Raw genomic sequence first — 18,045 nt, forward strand, 5'->3', positions numbered from 1 at the left:
ACACAATATATATAAATTAAAAATACATTAATGTTTACTCAAGCATGACACTGTATTTTTTTAAAAAAACTTATCTTAAATTATTAAATCAAGTGCAAATAGGCTTACATAATTTTCAATGCCAAATGTAGGACAATAATAATACCCTTGTTCACAATAAGCAGTACACTCTTCCACATGACATTCCCTCCCCCGCCCCAATTAATTATGTAGATTTAGTTTGAATAAGATCATCTAAAAGTGCTTTTGATCCCTAGAAAATTAGCTTAATTAGTGTGTACGAGTCCTCTTAATAGCTGAGCCTCATAACCATCTTGCAGATGGCTAGCTGCTTCCCACTCACCCCCCAACAGATTACACTGTTTTTATGATCACCTGAACTATTCATTATGAGCAGAAACCATGATTTTGCATATCATTATTTTGCCCTGTGACCCCTGCCACTCCTAGGAGAAGGTGAAAGCAGACTGCAAGACAAGGGAATTGACATTGGGGGGGGGGGGGCAGTAGGACCCTGAGGACTATTCCTCGCTGGGGCCCCACTGCCCTTAAGAAAGGCTGCAGCTCCTAAGGGAGATGGAAACTGGTTGCCTTGCACACACACACACACACACACACACACACAAAAAAGCCTGGTGACTGGCTGACAAGGGTGTGGTCAGTGCTTTCTACTCCTGTGGAAGACACACCTCCCTTTGAAACAACCCATTAATGACAGCTGTGAGCAGAACAAGATGGACCATTGCATGTGAGAAAAATGGGGACAAACACAAAGCCAGGTTGAAGAATTGCTATGAGTGTAACAAGCAATAATGCACATGGTTGCAAGCACACCTGGCTTTTGACAGCTTCATGCAGGTACTGGGGCCCCACTTGAGATTATGAACCCATTACATGCCACATTAGAAATGTTTTGAGGTGGCACATCAGTTCAAGTTACTGATAACATGTTCACAAGAAGGGTGAAATTTAGACAGAAGAAAATGTGCCTGGCCATCTTCTGCAATATTGGCCTCAGTGATCTAAAGATAAGCTAGTGAAGCTCAAGGTTTTGTATTCACCAACAATTTCCAAGAAAAATAGCAATTTTCAAATAGACATAATAGACATTTTCCCAAGAAAAATAGTAATTTCACTCACCTCCTTTTTCTCATGTTCTGGGACCAGTGACTACAGCAATTCAACAAATATTTTGTACAAGAACAAAGAAGTTCATTGTCTTTGTATTTTTGAAGAACATAATTCTGGAACTGTCAAATCAGTTAAGGTTTAGCTGTTGACCAAGGGTGCAGATTATTAAAAACAATGTCATGCTTTATTGTCATGCTCCAGTTATATACTACCAATATCTATATATAAAATCTCCTCATGGCTTACTCATTGGAGTTTAGCATACTTCTGTAATGAACTACCTCCTTACTAAATATAGTTATTTCTCTTCCTGTATTGCCCTTTATGCTGCAAGATTTGAAAAAATCCAGATGTACTTTGGATATGTATCAAGACCTTATTAAGATTTACATCACAGAAATTGTGGGCACATCTTGTATCCTCTCAGCCATTTAGTACTAGTTTTTATTATTAATACGGTTTTTGTTTTTAATATAATCTCAATTCCTCTCAGGATTCATCACTACTTTTTGTTACTAATATAATTTTTAATTATGAAAATCACAATTGTTTGTACAGTTGTAATTATAAACATGGATCTGACTTTACCATTCCTTTTAAAATTTCTTAAATGTTCAGAATAATACTTAACATTTATAATGGAGTTTACAGTGTCCTGTGTGCTTGGATTATGTTATATGTATAGTTGCTGCTGAACATCTATACTGAACATTTTGTAATTATGGAGATAGGAACAACTGAGGAGTTGCAAATGAAACTCGTAACATCAAACTGGATCAAGAATTTGTAGAATTTAGACTGGGGGGGGGCGGAATAACAATTTGTTTCACATCTTGCAAATTCAGAGTTTATCTCAACTTGTAAAGTTTCAAGTAACAATCTATTATATTAATTCTCCTGGGTGTGCCTTGGAATGTGCGTCCCAGAAACCAGCTGATTGGCTGGGCGGCGGATGCGCCTGATTGGCTGAGGCAAACCCAGGAGGATTGGTTGCACTGCGGCAGCCCAGCTGTGGAGGTCAGAGGTGGCGGGCCCAGCCGCGGAGGCAAGGCCCAGGAGGGGGGAAAGAAAGGGGGGGCAGAAGTGGCATTGGGGAGGAGAGGTGGCTGGGCCCGGAAGCAGAGACTGGGGCAGAACGGAGGCGGGGGGAGAGGTAACCGCCGGCCCCAAAGAGCACACAGATGCTCTGTGCGGGGTCAGCTAGTCAGAAGGAAATTCTTGAATTTGTTAATAGGCAGATTAATAGAATTTATTAATTTGTTTGTGCAGGTGGAATACATTTCTACTCAAACATTTAGAAAGTCCTCAGTTTCCACCAGTACCTCCCCAGCAGCTGGTCCCTCGCTTTTATCCTGTGTTGTTCCCAAGCAACCCCCAGTCCTTGAGAGAAGCTTCTTTTGAGGACTGCTGTTGTGAGGAGGAAGCAGACTCTGTTCCATGAGCAGAACTCCTTTCATGGTTCTTAAGATGCAACCCAATATGTTTAGTTTTTAGTAGGGATGAGCCCAAAGCATTTATGGTCCCTCTTGAGAGAGGCGCCGAAACATTTTGGCGCGGGGTGAGGGGTTCCCTTAAGTGGAAGCAGGCAGGTCCTACCTGCCTGTCTTCCAATTCCCTGCTGCCCCACTGTGGTGCTGTTGAAATGGAAATACCTCTGTGCAGGCGGCAGCTTGTGCTGCTTGCTCCTTTAAAACGCCACACTGCAGCAATGGGATGTGTCCCCTGGCATCCTACATGCCGATGCCGCATGAGAGATGCCTGTGCACCCCCCCGTGCATCCCATCACCATGGCGTTTTAATGGAGCAAGCAGCACAACAAGCTGCCACTCGCACAGAGGTATTTCCATGTCAACAGCGTCATGGCAGGGCGGCGGAGGCTTGGAGAAGAGGCAGGTAGGACCCTTGCCACCCTTAAATGTGCACCGAAGCAATTCGGTGCACATCCCTAGTTTTTAGCATTTAAATCATGGTTTAAATCATAGCATTTAAATCATGGTAAATCATGGATTTTGGTTTTGCTGGTTCTATAATTTGTAGTTAGTTGATTTGCAAATATATATCTTAAAGAATATATTTTAAGTAGGCTTCAATATGCCTCAGTTCTATAAAAGATAATTGACCTAATTAACTCTAGTGACTTACAGGTTTTGAACATTCTCAAAATATTGCTCTAAACTGTATTTCAGTTTAGTTAAGGGGCTGTAGAATACCACAAATAATGGAACTACCCCCCCCCCGTGATAACTAAATTGGTATACAGAAGTGACTTGCAAATGGACAAAATCACTATTTGATTGTGTCAAATATGAATATATCATAGAAGTTTTTATTAATGTGCGTGCAAAAGGGAAGTAAAAGAACAGTTTGAAAGTTGTTGGATTTCAACTCCAAACATTATTCATTTTATTGGCCAATTACCATATGTAGTAAATTTTAATCATAGTAAATGTTAATCTTCTGCTTTTCTTGGGCATGATGTCATTTTGGAATTACTGAGCAGGATTGTATATGTAAAATTTGGTTACTGTAAATCATCAGGAAGTACGACTTTATTTTGTACCAACCAACAAACATAATTTGTTATATTTAAAGGTAAAGGTAAAGTTTTGTCGAGTCGGTTTGTGCTCCTGGTGACCACAGAGCCATGTGGTTTTCTTTGGTAGAATATAGGAGGGGTTTATCATTGCCATCTCCCACGCAGTACCATCCTATATTGCTGCTGCCCGATATAGGTGTTTCCCATTGCCTGGGAAACATATCAATGGGGATTATTGCTGGTCAGTGACCGAAATAAAGATCTCTATCTACCAGTGGGGATTCGAACGAGCAACTTCTTGCTCCTTAAGCAAGTTACTTCCCCGTTGCACTATTAGGTGCAGATGATAGTTGCATAATAAAACTGGAATTAATATTTCTGTTTTTACAAAAGCAACATTGTAAACATTGTAAGCAACTTTAATCACAATTATAAACTTTTTAAAACTTAACTATTTTAATTCTGCCTTCAAAAATTCCTTAAGATATTGTCTCACATTCTGCACAGGTTAACGCTGATGGTTCAGCTTCACCCACTCAATTGTGAGTGTCTAAAACTCCTCTTACAGTGTTGCAGAACAGCCCTGTTCCACTGAGATTTAAAATGGCAGAAGAGTAGGGTTGTCCTGCAGTACTGTGGGGTGGTGTTTTGGACATGCGTTAGATGACTAGATGAATCATGATTCCCTTTCAAGAGCAGGGAGAGCGGGCTAATCCCGCTAACACCCTAAAAGTGAGTCTCAATGATCGTGAGACTCGCCTCATTGTATTACTTTGTGTACACTGTAGTTAATATTTTATTTATATTTATGCTATGGTTACCACAAGGGCTACCACAATATTTTTTTGGTTAACAAAGGTGTTTCAGTATGTTACTACAGAAAGACTTTATCTTTATAAGCAAAGCTGTTTTCATACACACATTGTAAATCTGTTTCCTGTAGGAGTGCAATATATTTCAAAATCATGCTTTTGTTTACTCTCGGTGCAACCATTCAAAAAGGGTATTATAGAACAGGATGGTGGTTGCATTACCAGCATTACTGTAGTTTCCCCCATTTTGGCTAATCGGATAAACTACAGTAACGCTAGTAGCACAACCACAAGTTGTGGCTTTCATGTCCACAGCAGCAGGTGACAATTCCTTCTAGTCCCTGTTCTGTTTGTGCATCATGTCAGGAAGTATATTTTAAGTATTTGTGAAATTGTGCTCAACTGCATAACCATAGGATTTAAAGAATATGATTTACAAAAAAACCCAACTGTATGGATTGGTAAACTATTACTTTGCATTGTTGTCCTTTAGATACTTTTGTCTACATTGTTCTCTTTCAGATATTTTCATTTTTTATAGAAACTTGATCCTACTAAGCATTTTACTATGTTTCTTCAGAAGCAGGTGGCAAAAAGTTAAAGAGCACAGTCCAGAGAAGCACAGAAACTGGATTGGCTGTGGAGATGAGAAACTGGATGACACGTCAAGCCAGCCGGGAATCCACAGATGGGAGCATGAATAGTTACAGCTCTGAGGGAAAGTAAGTCAGAGGCCTTTGTTATAAAGTTCCAGGTTTAAGAATCAAGTAAAGAAGAGGCTTTCTTCCCCAAATGATGTTTCTCGTGTTTGACTTCCAGTATGTGCATGCCCCCCGTTGGAGAGGAGTGCACTGTACTGGAAGTCGAGCATATTGAAGAAACTCATAATAAATGTTTGTGCATGTATGTTTAATCTAAATGGAGGACAACACAGATTATTGAGAAGATTCCAGGGCGTCCTTCTTCATGGTCTTTGTGCAGTGGCACACATGGGAGCCACACCTGTACAGAGCAACATACATCTTGGAAACTTCTAGGGCTTTAAACCTGGAGCTTGCCCTTTATTTGAGTGAGCATTAGTGCAGATGCCCTGAAGAGCAGGCGTACACTGTTCTGCCCAGCCTTTTCTGTCATTGCCCAAGCAGCACTGCAAGAGAGTGGGCAGGTTCAGACAGTACACTGAACACTTTATTTTAACTTAGGTTTATTTAACAATAACACCTGAATTGGTGCCACAGTTGATCACCAAGTCTTGGTTTGTTTTGCCAAATTATAGTTTTTTAAGAGTCCAATCCCTTCTCCTTAGCTCCCATGTTATAGACTTGTTTCTGTCTATGGCTGCATTCACACATAACAGAACCTGAGGTTTCCCAAGCTCAAGATGGCGGTGGGGGGGAGGAATCTGAAGCTGGTGCTGTAGATGATCATATATCTTGGTTTCTTGGTAGCACCCAAGTTGAGCCAGAGGTACACCCCATGGCAGGACCTCCCAGCGAAGCCCTGGATGCTGTCGCAGCCTGCCTTGTCATGCTTTGGTCCAAATGGCATGGAGACAGGCTCACCTGGAACAAACCAGAGGTTCACAAAGAATGTGGTTCCAGACATAATATGCACTATAGTTGGAGAACACTTGGTTTGGCAAGCCAACTTCAAATCTGGGTGATGCATTTCAGTTTGAGGCCCCGTGTGAACCTCAAATTCCTGCCTTGGCATGGGTTCAGACAGTCACAGACAAGTCAGTTACAACTTTGCAAGTAGGCTCCATGTTATATGTGAACCCACCCTGTATGACAGCTTGGCAAGGGCAGAGCTACTGAAACAAACCAAAATTAAACTGTGATTGAGGATATGAACATAATGTGAAACCATGGATAGGACAAACAAACCAACTTCAAATCTTGGGTTCAGAGCTTGGTTTGACAGCCCAAAATAAGCCACTGGTTGTTGACTGGTATGGCTTCAGATAAACTGACTACAATTAGATGAAATAAAACATGGTTCTGCATTATGTCTGAACTCCCCAGCATCTCATTTCTTCAGAATTTTTGGGAACTTTCCTCAAAACCTTTCTCTCAGATTTCTTCTTGTAAATAAATTAGTTTAGCCAGCAATATACCGGTAGTTATGGTGCCTTTCATTTACTGCCTGATTGTTTTACATGCTTTGGGAATAAAACCAACTTGGATTGTACCTGCATTTTTATTTTCAAATAGTAAGGACCTAGATATTCGATGGAAACTTTTAAGTAATGTTATTTCTTATAATTAAAGTTAACATTGAATACCACAGTTTGACAAATAAATTAATAAGTAGGCTAATTACTTTTGTCATTTTTCCTATGAATGATTATTAGGGATGTACACGGACCAGTCCGGAGCCTATTCTAAGGGCCTCCGGACCTGAGGCCGGTTTGGCGGTTCGATGCTGAGGGGTGGACCTTTAAGGGTGGGGAAGGGTGTACTTACAGCTTCCGCCGCTTTTCCCCCTCCAGTGTTCCCGGTTTTGAAAGCATTTGGGGCAGTAGGGTACCTCCCTGCCACCCCTTCCCCCGTTCCTTGTCGAAAGGCTTCAAAAGCCCAACTGCGCATGCACACGTTGCGTGTGCACATCAGATGTGCACGCGTGTGTAATGCACGGACGTGACGCATGCGATGTGTGCACGCGCAGTTAGGCTTTTGAAGCCTTTTGACGAGGAAAGGGGCGGTAGGGAGGTATCCTGCCACCCCAAATGCTTGCAAAACCAGGAGCGCTGGAGGAGGAAAAGCAGCGTGAGGGGTAAGTACACCTTCCCCTGCCCTCAAAGAGCCCCCCTCCCCAGTGGCGGACCGCGGAGGTGCTGTTCCATGCACACCACTAATGATTATGATCCTGAGCCTATTTACTTTTAAGCAGATTTTGATAGACTGCCACATGAGACTCCTCTAGAGTCATAGCCTTAAGCTCCAGTCTACACATTGTGTGAAAATTAAGCTCAGTGGCTGACATCCTAACTAACAAAGCACATGCATAAGGAGCAGGCACGTAGGGAAAATGAGGCAGGGGTACAAATGTCCCTGGGTTCAGGGAGCCACCAAGGCACCCCCTCTGCCATTCCCTGGGCCAGCCTGCACCAGCCACACCCCTTCCCCTGCATCAGCATGCTGGTGCAGCGGATGCTCCTGGCGCTGGTCATGAACGCTTGACTCCTTGCCCTTTCCAGTCAGCAAGCGCTTTGTACACTGGCTGGGTGCTTCCTTTTTCTCTCTCATGAGCAAGGGAGCAAAAAAAAAGTACCTAGCCAGCGAAGAAAGCCCTTCACTGGCTGCAGAGAGCAAGGGTATGCACATTTATGTTCACCACCGGTGAGCATACCCCCTGCATTGGTGAGTTGAGACGGGGAATGGGCGTGGCCGGTGCAGGGTAGTGCTCTCAGCAGCAGTCTTGACAGCCTGTCCCGGGGCCACCACCAACCTTGCTTTGCCCCGATGAATAGGAACTGCAGGGCTGTAACACCATGTCACATCCGCACAGTTCCTCTTTATCAGGGCCATACATAAAGCTCCCTCAGTCTCTCTATGTGTGTGCGCTGTTGTGCAAGTGGGCAAAACGCCCCAGCTCTGCTCATGTTCCAGAAGCAATCTGGAAGAGAGAAAACATGTCACTGACCCTCATTATCCCATTAAAGTTTAATGCTTTGCAATATGGTTTGCCTATCTAGACACTACTGCTAAGGTGTTTTAGGATACAAAAAACAGTTGAGACTTCATTTGCCTAGTTTTGACATTTACTGCTTGCAAAGTTCATATTATGCTTTATTTATTTTATTGCTCAGTTTTTTATACTGCTTTTCATAAGGCATCCCAAGGTGCTTTACATAAGTTAAAATACAATAAAACTCCATAAAAATCACATTTAAAACCTTAAAATCAGTTAAACAGTAAAAAAAAAAGCCATCACACACACCTTCCCCCCCAACACACACACACACACACACACACACACACACACACCATAAAAAAGAGACTCAGAAGCAGGAGAGCTGAGAAACCTGGCAGTCCCTGAGGGATAAAAGCCTGAACAAATGAAAGTCTTTGTTTTTTAAAAGCAAACAGACATGTCAAAGAGTGGACATTCACTGGGAGAGCATTCCAGAGCCTGGGGGGCAGCAACAGAGAAGGCCCTGTCCCACATGCACAACAATTTAACCTCTCTCAACTTTGGCACACAAAGAGCAAAGACACCCCCCTGACGACCTCGCTGGGTGGGCAGAAACCCCTGGGAGCAGGAGAGCCTTCAGGTATCCAGGGCACAAACTGTTAAGGGCGCAAAATGTTTATTACCTTTAAAGGTAATAAACCAGCACTTTGAATTGGATCTAGGAACAAATTGGCAGCCTGTGTAGCTCTTTTAAAATAGGTGTGATATGATCCAAGTGAGCAGTTCCAGAGAGAACCCTGGCAGCTGCATTCTGCACCAACTGAAGTTTCTGAATATTCTTCAAGGGCAGCCCCACATGTAGTGTATTACAGTAATCCAGCTGCAACATGTCTAAGGCATGGGTAACCATGGCCAGATCTGTCTTCTCAAAAAATGCATAGGCATAGGTACCCCTGTACATAGGCACCCCTGACCGCCGCCTCTACCCAAGCATCCAAAAGCAGATTTGGGTCCAGTACCAACCCCAAGCTTGCTCTTTCAAGAGGAGTACAATCCCATCCAGAGCTGGGTGAATCACCCTGTCCCATTGGCTTTTCTACTGACCAGCAGCACCTCCATCTTGTCTGGATTTAACCTCAGCTTTCTAGCCCACATTCAACCCCTCAGCTCAGTATATCAGTACAGGATCTGATGTCAGAGAAAGGTAATGCTGAGTGTCATCTGCATGTACATGACACTTCAATCCAGACCTCCTGATGAGCTCTCCCATCAGTTTCATGTAGATCTTAAACAGCATGAGGGACAATACTGAGCCTTATGAGACCCAGAGGCCAGGAATTGAGCAGAAGCCCCCTAGCACCACCTTCTGCAACCTCCCCCTAAAGAAAGGACTGGAACCATTCCAATGCATCATCCCCGATCCCTATATCTGAGAGGCGGTCCCGGATACTATGGTCAATGGTATCAAATGCCAATGAGAGATCCAGCAGAACCAACATAGATGCACTCTCCGTGTCTAGTACCTGGCATAGGTCATCCACCAGGGTGACCAAGGCAGTTTCAGTCCCAAACCTAGGGCAAAAGCAAGATTGAAAAGGGTCTAGAATAGATAATCCATATCATCCAAGAACCTTTGCAGCTGCACAGACACCACACACTCTATCACCTTGCTTTAAAGGGGAAGATTTGAAACAGGCCAATAATTATCAAAGTTGATGGAATTAAGGGAGGGCTTTTTGAATAGTGGCCTTACTACTGCCTGCTTGAGGCTCAATGGCATCTTGCCCTCCCTTAGTGAAGCAATAATTCGCGCCAATCACCTACCTGTTCCTTCCCTGGCAGATTTTACTAGCCATGAAGGGCAAGGGTGCAGAGCGCATGATGTTCCCTGCACACTGCCTTGGATCTTGTCCACTTCCTCAGGCTGCACTAACTGAACAGAATTCATCACAGTAAGACCAGATGGTTGCCGAGGCATGTCTCTTGGAACTGCCAAAATTCCTGGAGTCCAAATCGGCATGGATACAAGCAACTTTATCTGCAAAGTGACAAGCAAACTGGTCAGAGCAGGCTGCTGAGGTTTCTTCCCCCATCACACGGGGGCCTGCATGAAGCATATGCTGATATTTGTTGGAACTGAAAGGGGGGGTACACTCATGTCTAGAGCCCACAGGTTGCCTCTTGACATTGAAGAGTTTCCTTCTTATGGAAGGACACATTTGCAGACAGCCATATTGACAGAGAATGTTGATGGTTCAAATAAACCTTGGCAGCTTTTTTCAAAATGTTACATGGAGGAAGGAAGACAAAGTTCAGCTTTCTGTGTAGGGGTGTGCACGAACTAAATATACGGTTTGGTTCGAATACGAATCTATTTGAACCAAAACGCATTGCTCTGAACTGGCTGGTCCAGTCCATTTGATCGAATCAGTTCAGGCAGCCATACTTGTAAAGGGTAATCCGGTGAGGATGCCACTTTACAAGTACAGGGGGTGGGGGCCCTTCAAAGATATCGGGGTGATCAGGGGCAGTGAGGGGGGGAGGTGCTTGCCTGGGCGTTGCAGCTGCCTGCGCAGCTGCTCACCCTCCCGGAGCAGCCCCAAGCGTACTCCCTCCTCCTTTACCAAGCCACTGGCTCAGCAGCACCTCAGTTCTGTACAGAGGCCATTTGCGTGGCCACGCAAATTGCATCCACTCATGCACAGAGGCCAACAGTATGCAGATTGCGTACATGCAAGCATGGACACCATGCAAATGGTCTCGAGGCATGCGTGGGGCCCAGAACCAAGCCAGCAACATGGTAAAGGGGGGTGGAGTGCACTTGGGGTCATGCCGGGAGGGAAAGCAGCTGTGCCACCCAGGTAAGCACCCCTTTTCCTCTCTTACCACCCCGGCCCAGCCACCCCTTACTGTACCAAACCAGTTCACTCTAGCCGGGCCTGGTTCAGTTCGATCACAGACCAAACTGCCCCCAGTTCAGTCTGCGATTGAACCCCAAACCGGCCCCAGGTCAGCATGAACTATTCGTGCACACACCTATTTTTATGTTTCTGGCATCCGTTTATATCCTGGTTTCGGATATACAAGTTGCACCCACTTAGAACATCTGAAAACAGCTTATATCATATTTAATTGAAAACACAGTTCAGTAGTTGAGAAGCAGCTTCTCTAATAGCCCTGTCAGTAACAACTTCTAACTTCAGTCATTTCTCAGAAAACGTTTCTGTTGTTCATCAAGTAATTTAACCACATATAGCCAGGGCAGAGGTCAAGAAGTGTTGGCTCAGTTCAGCAACCAGATGTACAGTTGGGTCTCACAATCAGTGAGACCCGGTTCTGGAGAGTGCGCGTGGAGAGCGGGCTAAGCCAGCAGGGAGGGAGCCCTGGGAGGCCGGATCGGCCGCCCACACGGTTGCTGGCTCCATGACGGAGCCAGCGAGGAGCGGGGGCCGATCGGTCCCTGGAAGCTCCAGCATGCCCTGCGCAAGTGCACAGGGCATGCTGGTGAGACTCCCGGAGCCGGGATGTGGCTTTTCACCTCCCCTCCGGGGGTCTCCTCATGAGAAGCCATGGCATGGAGCCACACCGCGGCTACTCACAATAAAAAAAAATGGGTTTGCAGAGCGCTCGGTCCGCAAACCCGGTTTGGGGGGGTACTTGAGCGGGTTACCCGCTCTAGAACCACCAGGCTTGGAGCTGAGCCCGGTGGTTCACACGATTGCAGAAAATTGGGCTAGCGGAGGCTAGCCCGATTTTCTGCAATCATGTGACAGCCTCACAATATTTTACTCATCAGATGGTTCTTCAAGCAATATGGGTACGTTATTCTTCAGGTCTTTTTTTATTCATCAGACTAATAGATTAGTGGACTTCCTGAGCCAGGGTAGGCAAGCGAGCAAAAAGAGTGAGAGAGAGCACTTTTCAGCTGTGCTTTTGTTTATGTACTTTTGTTTTGGAGCAGGGTAGGCAACCTTTTGTACTCAAGCTGGTGTTGAACTACAACTTTCAACATCCTCAGCCATAATTTAGTTATGGGAGTTGTAGTTCAACAACAACTGGAATGTCAAAAGTTGCCTACCCTTCAAATAGAAAACAAAACTGAAAGGAACACCAGGTTGGGAAATGGACTTCAGCACAGCCTGTACTGTTTTATTGTTGTTGTGACAACAGGCTGCTGCTGGACTTCAGCTCTGGTGGCAGTGAGAGTAGCAGGAGAGCAAAGCAGTCTTAATTGCCTTTCCTTAAAAATCTCTGGATTTAAAAAGAAAGGTGAATGATGTCAGCAACTTTGACTCTAGGCAAAGATTGGAGAGATTATGTAAGAAGTTTCTAAGCAAATTTGAGAGGTATCAAGCTGGCACCAGTGTGAGTTGCTTGCAGCCTAGAGTGACCATGTCTTGTGGCTGCTCTGAGCTGATGTCTGTGAGCAGCAGCCCTTGGAGGGAGGAGTCAAAGAAACAAACTACAATTTAGTCTGAGGGTGGGTTCAGGCGCAATGCAGAACTAAGGTTAAGCTTAACCTAGATATACAAGCCAACTTCAAACTTAGAATTCCAAGACAGTCAAAAATAAAGGGGCTATTCTCACAATCAGCAAAAATCAGGCTAGGAGAGCCTAGCCCGATTTTTGCTGATTGTGTAAACCACCTGGCTTGCTGGTGAGCCTGGTGGCTTACAAGCAGCTAGCCCGCTTTTGTAGCCCTCCCCTTAGCCCGGGTTTGTGGATCGCTCGCATCATAGCTACTCATGAGGAGACCCCCGGAGGGGAGGCGAAAAGCTGGCTCCGGGGGTCTCACCAGCATGCCCTGCGTGCTCACGCAGGGCATGCTGGAGCTTCCCGGGGCCGATCGGCCCCCGCTCCCCCCAGCCCCTGCTCGTGTGCGGGAAGAGCGGGCTTAGCAACTCACCAAAACGGGTTTCTCTGATCGTGAGACCCGGCTCATAGTGTGGTTAATGCCAATTAACCCTACATCTCAAAGCAAATGTTGATTATTACAGGCAACAAGCCTTAGGGGAACAAATTCCAACTTCAGGAACCTGTAAGCCTTTCAAAATACAACGCTAACAGCACTTCTGGCTTTAGGTCAGATTCAAGCAAGCAAAGTCATATGATCACAGAGACCTTAATATAAAAAAAATAAACATGAATAGGTGGCACAAATTCATACTGTCACAGAAATCTAGATCTATATTCGTATGGATCATTTTGTGCTACAAAGAAATGGCATTTAGAGGAGGTATAATGTAGAATCTGGTTTGTCCCTGACTGAACATTTTAGGATATCTACACACTTGTTTTCTCTTGTCACTAATTGTAGATGTGTATTTGTAAACCAGGGCTGCACAACTTTGGCCCTCCAGCTGTTTTTGGCCTACAACTCTTTGTCATTCCCAGACACAGTGGCCAACAGTGAGTGATGATGGGAGTTGTAATCCAACATTTGCAGGAGGGCTGAGGTTGTGCAGCCCTACAGTAAATGAATACACTGTTGTGAGGCAGCTTCATAACTAGCAGTCTCTAAATTTTGACATTGACTCTTTAGAAACAGATTACTAAAAATAAGATGGTTTTCTTTCAGTTTGATCTTTCCTGGAGTACGGTTGGCTGCAGACAGCCAGTTCAGTGACTTTCTGGATGGACTTGGTCCTGCACAGCTTGTTGGGCGCCAAACCCTGGCAACTCCAGCAATGGGTAAGACATTTTGCTATTTGGTTAAAGTATGAATACAACAAAAACAAGCAGAATTGGGCAAAGGTATTTGTATTTATCTCATACTTGCTGGATGAATTAGGCTTAGTTCATGTTTTTGAGAGAAATATCAACTTCCCTCAACTGCAGAAAAACCCTGTGCAGCCATTCGTGCTGACAATTTCTGGAAATCTAAGCATGGATACTAAAATATAGAAAATTTAAAATGTTTCTACTCACCAGTTTCCCTGTCCTTATTATATTTTTCTTCTTTCCTATAGCAAAATGCTTGTTCATTTTAATTTTTCAGAACCACTACAGTTCCATTTTGAAAAGCACATTTTCACTTCAAAGTTAGCTGCATGTAACAGGGAAGGGACAATTTTTGTTTATCCCCCTTCCTTTTGCAGCCCTCTGTGCCTTTCAAAAATATGTCCTTGAGGATCCTGCAACCATCAGGGATGTATTTGGAGAAGGTACAGAGGGAAGAGATGGGATAGGCAAAAGTCTCCCTTCCTCCACTGCCCATGTAAAATGTTGTTTGGCATGTGAAATGTTAGTCCAGATATTGGCCAGTGCTCATAGTGGATGACTCCTTATCTTATACGCAAACTAGAGGTTATCATTAACATCACTTAAGGCAGGAGTTAAGATGTATTCTTAAATTATATGCATAATATATTAAAGTTAAATGACCTGAAAAATATCAAGTGAAGTACCATAGAGTCAATAATGGTAAAGTGATAAAACTATAAAGCTATGATGCTTCATCTGATGTTTTTGAATCTTCTCAACTTTAAAATACTAGTAGTAAATGGGAGATGAACTTACCATTAGCCTGCTGATTTCGCTTGGCCTTGGGAAAATGTAACTGAATGCTACAAATGCATTATAATGCAGTGTTGGCTTGAGTGTTGAGTGCTTGCACTGCTCAAGAGAATGCCAAAATGCCACCAACACAGCTCCCTGATGACAATGCCATCTGACAAGAACCAGTCCTAGGCCCACCTCCCTCACCCACACTGTCCTTTCTCATCTCCCGCCTTCCTTACCTTTTGGGCATGTAGGAGTTTCAGACTATGTGGCAGTGGAGAAGGAGGCACTTCTAGCACAGAGCATCGGCTTCTGTTGCTGCCATTTTGCTAGCTGAATCACTTTCTCTCACACACTCTTCCCCTGTGCCTTCCACCAACAAGCTTGTGTGCTTTATCTGCTGCATTTGGGGAGCAACGTGCCCCGCACAAAGCCTGTTGGTGGAAGGCATGGGGAAAGACAGCAAAAGAGAAATCAATCCAACTAACAAAGTGATAAAACAGAAGCAGAAGCTGCCACTTCAGAAGCATCTCCCTTACCAACTCATAGTTTAAAATCCTGGCATGCCCAGAAAGAAAGGCAGCTGGGAGATGCAGAAGGATGATATGGGTGAGGGAAGAAGGGCTGGTGTCCGCATCAGGGGCTCTGGCCAGGATAGAGGGTGGGGAGAGAAGAAAAAGGGGGTGCAGCAAGGAGCTGTGGAGCAGTAATAGCTGCAGCAGGCAGGTGAGGTGACACCCACGGGATGGGGCGGGGCAGGATGCCCACACTCACCACTCCATGGCTCAGGCACTGCCGAAGGACATCATCTCACCTTGCCTCATGAGTGAGCCACCCCGAAAATCCAGATATAAAATATGTTGGCATTGTTCCTTGAGGATGTTGGCAGATGTGCTGAAGAGAGGCAAGATGAGATTCCAATCAAGTCTGTATTATAAATAACTAGTAACTTTAAGCCCGTTAAATTAACGGGCGCTAGTAGACCGCTATTGCGTCCCGCATAGTCCCTGCTTTGCTCCCTGTCCGCATGGTCCCCGCTTTGCTCCCCTTTCCCCTAGTAACTTTGAGCCCGTTACATTAATGGGCGCTAGAAGAGGTGGGGTCTGACTCAGTCTATGGCAGCTTCCTATATTCCTATGCAAGACTACTCCTTTGGCGACTTGGAGCCTGGGGCCAACCCCAGCCCTGAAGAGGTGTCTGGGCTAGTCCCAAGGAGCACAACCCAACAAAAGCAAAAGAGAATTTGAAGGCAGGGGGTCTGTGGGCACGGCCTACTGAAGGGCACGCACGGTGGCCGAGCCTCGCCTGTCTCCCTCCTCCCCATGCAGCGGCACTTCCAACGGTCTCTGGCCGCTGCCACCAACAACCCCCGGCCGTGGAAAGCATCCACCGCTGTGCGCTTCTCGCTTCTTCTGCCCGCCACTCTGGCTCGTTCCACTTTCGCTGCCCGGCCGCTATTCGCTGGCTGGCTCGCTCCGTGCCTGAGAGCCCCCCAGCCTCTTCGCTCCTCCCCCCCCCCACGTAGCTAGTCAGCCAGTCCGTCCATCAGACTCGGCAGCGGGAGGAGCCAGCAGCAGCTTATTATTGTGCAGCCGGCCCTCCGCTCGCTCACTCGCTTTACCCCTGGCTGGCTGGGGTTGCACCAGAGAGCAGCTGTCGCTCTGTCTCGGAGAGCCGCTCGGCGGGAGCGAGCCCAGCTGCTCCCCGCTCCCAACAGCGGTCAGCTCACTCCACGGCCGGCCTCCACGGCCGGCCTGGACCCTCTGCCCTCCCCGTAGGCTGTTCTCAGCCCGCCGCTCTCCTCAACATGGCCGCCTGGTGCCTGCGGCCGTATCTTCCTCAGACGTTCTGGGCATGCGCTCCGCGCATGCCCAGAACGGCTGAGGAAGACACGGGCGCAGAGACACGGGCGCACACCCTGGCTCTTTATTATAGAGGATTCCTTTGTCATCATGTCTGTATTCCTTGCTGAGCACAATAGTTGTGTTGGTCTATTAGAAAAAAACCTAAAAGTCAAAGTCTAGTAATATATTTATTAGAACCAAAATTACACAGGGTTGTGAGTAGCAATTTCTGAGTTCATCAGAACTCCTTATCAGACTAGATGTTAAGTACAGCACACAAAAAATCATGATGTAGATGCTTCAAGGTTGGCAATTTTTAACAGTGTTAAGATGGAGAACAGGAGGAGTTATGCAGACTTCAATAGGTTAACCTCACTAGGTGCTAGATGCAGATTTCAGGATGTACTCAGGGCTTCTGGGATAAATGTAATAATGGTTGTTGCCTTTTTTTTTAAAGTGAGCTCTAGCAGTTAAATAACAGTAAAGGTTTTACTTAGTTTTAAAGTTGTTTGTTGGACTATATTTTGTGGATGGAAGGAAATGGAAGAAGTAGAACTCTTCTTCAGGGGAAGAAGCTAAACTGTTTAGAAGTTGAATATTCTTCTTTGTAAACCACTTCCCCTGAAGAAAAGTTCAACTCGAAATATGTTGGGATCTACTGTTTAAGAAATCGCTATTGCACCGTTCCTGATTCCTTCCTTGTTGGTGTGGTGCTTTTCCTTCCTATGTGCTTCTACTATATTTTGTGGGAAAGGGAATAATGATTTCCCATTAATAACATGATTTTAATATAATAGTTTGTATTTTTAATTGCAATACTTGGGGGCTTTTCTCTTCCTTAGGTGATATCCAGATTGGAATGATGGACAAAAAAGGACAGTTAGAGGTGGAAATAATACGAGCTCGAGGCCTTGTTGTAAAACCAGGTTCAAAGACACTGCCAGGTAAGAGGAGCACAGATCTATCACTAAGAACACCATGGCAGCATATTAGCCATCTGGTCATTGTCTATTGTAGCTATCATACCTAAGGCTGTGTTCTCTCTCTTGTTCTTTTTTGTTCTTTTTTGACAACACCTGCAAACTATGTGCTATTAGATTTATTTATTTTTTTATGTTAGAAGGCTTCAAGTTGTAAATGCTAACATAGAACAAATTAAATTATCACTAGGCATACATATAGAAACTTTAAAACTGTTCCAGAACCTGAACAATTATTTACTGGCCTTCTGTTTTGCTCAGTCCTGGAAATCATAACTTACTAGCTTAGATTTTTATTTTATTTTTTCTTTTGCTGCTTCATTATTGTACCATGAAGCAACAGTAGCGGACATCCTGACTAATGAAGCAAGGACACAGTGGGAGGCTGTGGCTTCCTTACTACCACAGCGCATACAGGGAACAATTCTTGCTGATCTTCCCTGTCTCCAAAAGTCTTCTCTGACTTCCAAAAACAAGTCCCCCAAGGTTGTGCAGCCCTCAGGGACATATCTTTAGAAGGCACAGAACACTTCCAGAGGCAGGGAAAATCAGCAATATCACTTCCTCTGCCTCATACACGTGCTATAGTATGTGTGCATGTGTGT

General features: G+C 44.9%; 1 protein-coding gene and 1 long non-coding RNA gene across 52 annotated transcripts in view; one reads left to right on the forward strand and one right to left on the reverse strand.

Moving 5' to 3' along the window:
• RIMS2 (regulating synaptic membrane exocytosis 2) overlaps positions 1–18,045 on the forward strand; it is a 741,645-nt gene that overhangs the window by 718,459 nt on the left and 5,141 nt on the right. For 48 of the 50 annotated variants that reach the window (XM_053313368.1, XM_053313376.1, XM_053313396.1 and 45 more), the window contains 3 exons: positions 5,060–5,201; positions 13,694–13,806; positions 17,303–17,404. In XM_053313368.1, coding sequence (XP_053169343.1) covers positions 5,060–5,201; positions 13,694–13,806; positions 17,303–17,404 — 357 coding nt within the window. The remainder of the gene's footprint in view (positions 1–5,059; positions 5,202–13,693; positions 13,807–17,302; positions 17,405–18,045) is intronic. The other 2 variants (XM_053313345.1, XM_053313386.1) reach the window with 1 other exon arrangement.
• The window catches only part of LOC128352855 (uncharacterized), a 60,265-nt gene continuing 47,407 nt past the window's right edge, over positions 5,188–18,045 (reverse strand). Inside the window, exons 4-6 of one of the 2 annotated variants that reach the window (XR_008320660.1) lie at positions 15,431–15,510; positions 9,940–10,153; positions 5,188–6,041 (exon numbers count right to left, since the gene is read on the reverse strand). This is a non-coding gene — a long non-coding RNA (uncharacterized LOC128352855). The remainder of the gene's footprint in view (positions 6,042–9,939; positions 10,154–15,430; positions 15,511–18,045) is intronic. The other variant, XR_008320659.1, reaches the window with a different exon arrangement.

Source organism: Hemicordylus capensis, chromosome 4 (assembly GCF_027244095.1).
Source record: "Hemicordylus capensis ecotype Gifberg chromosome 4, rHemCap1.1.pri, whole genome shotgun sequence".
NCBI classification, from domain to species: Eukaryota; Metazoa; Chordata; class Lepidosauria; order Squamata; family Cordylidae; genus Hemicordylus; species Hemicordylus capensis.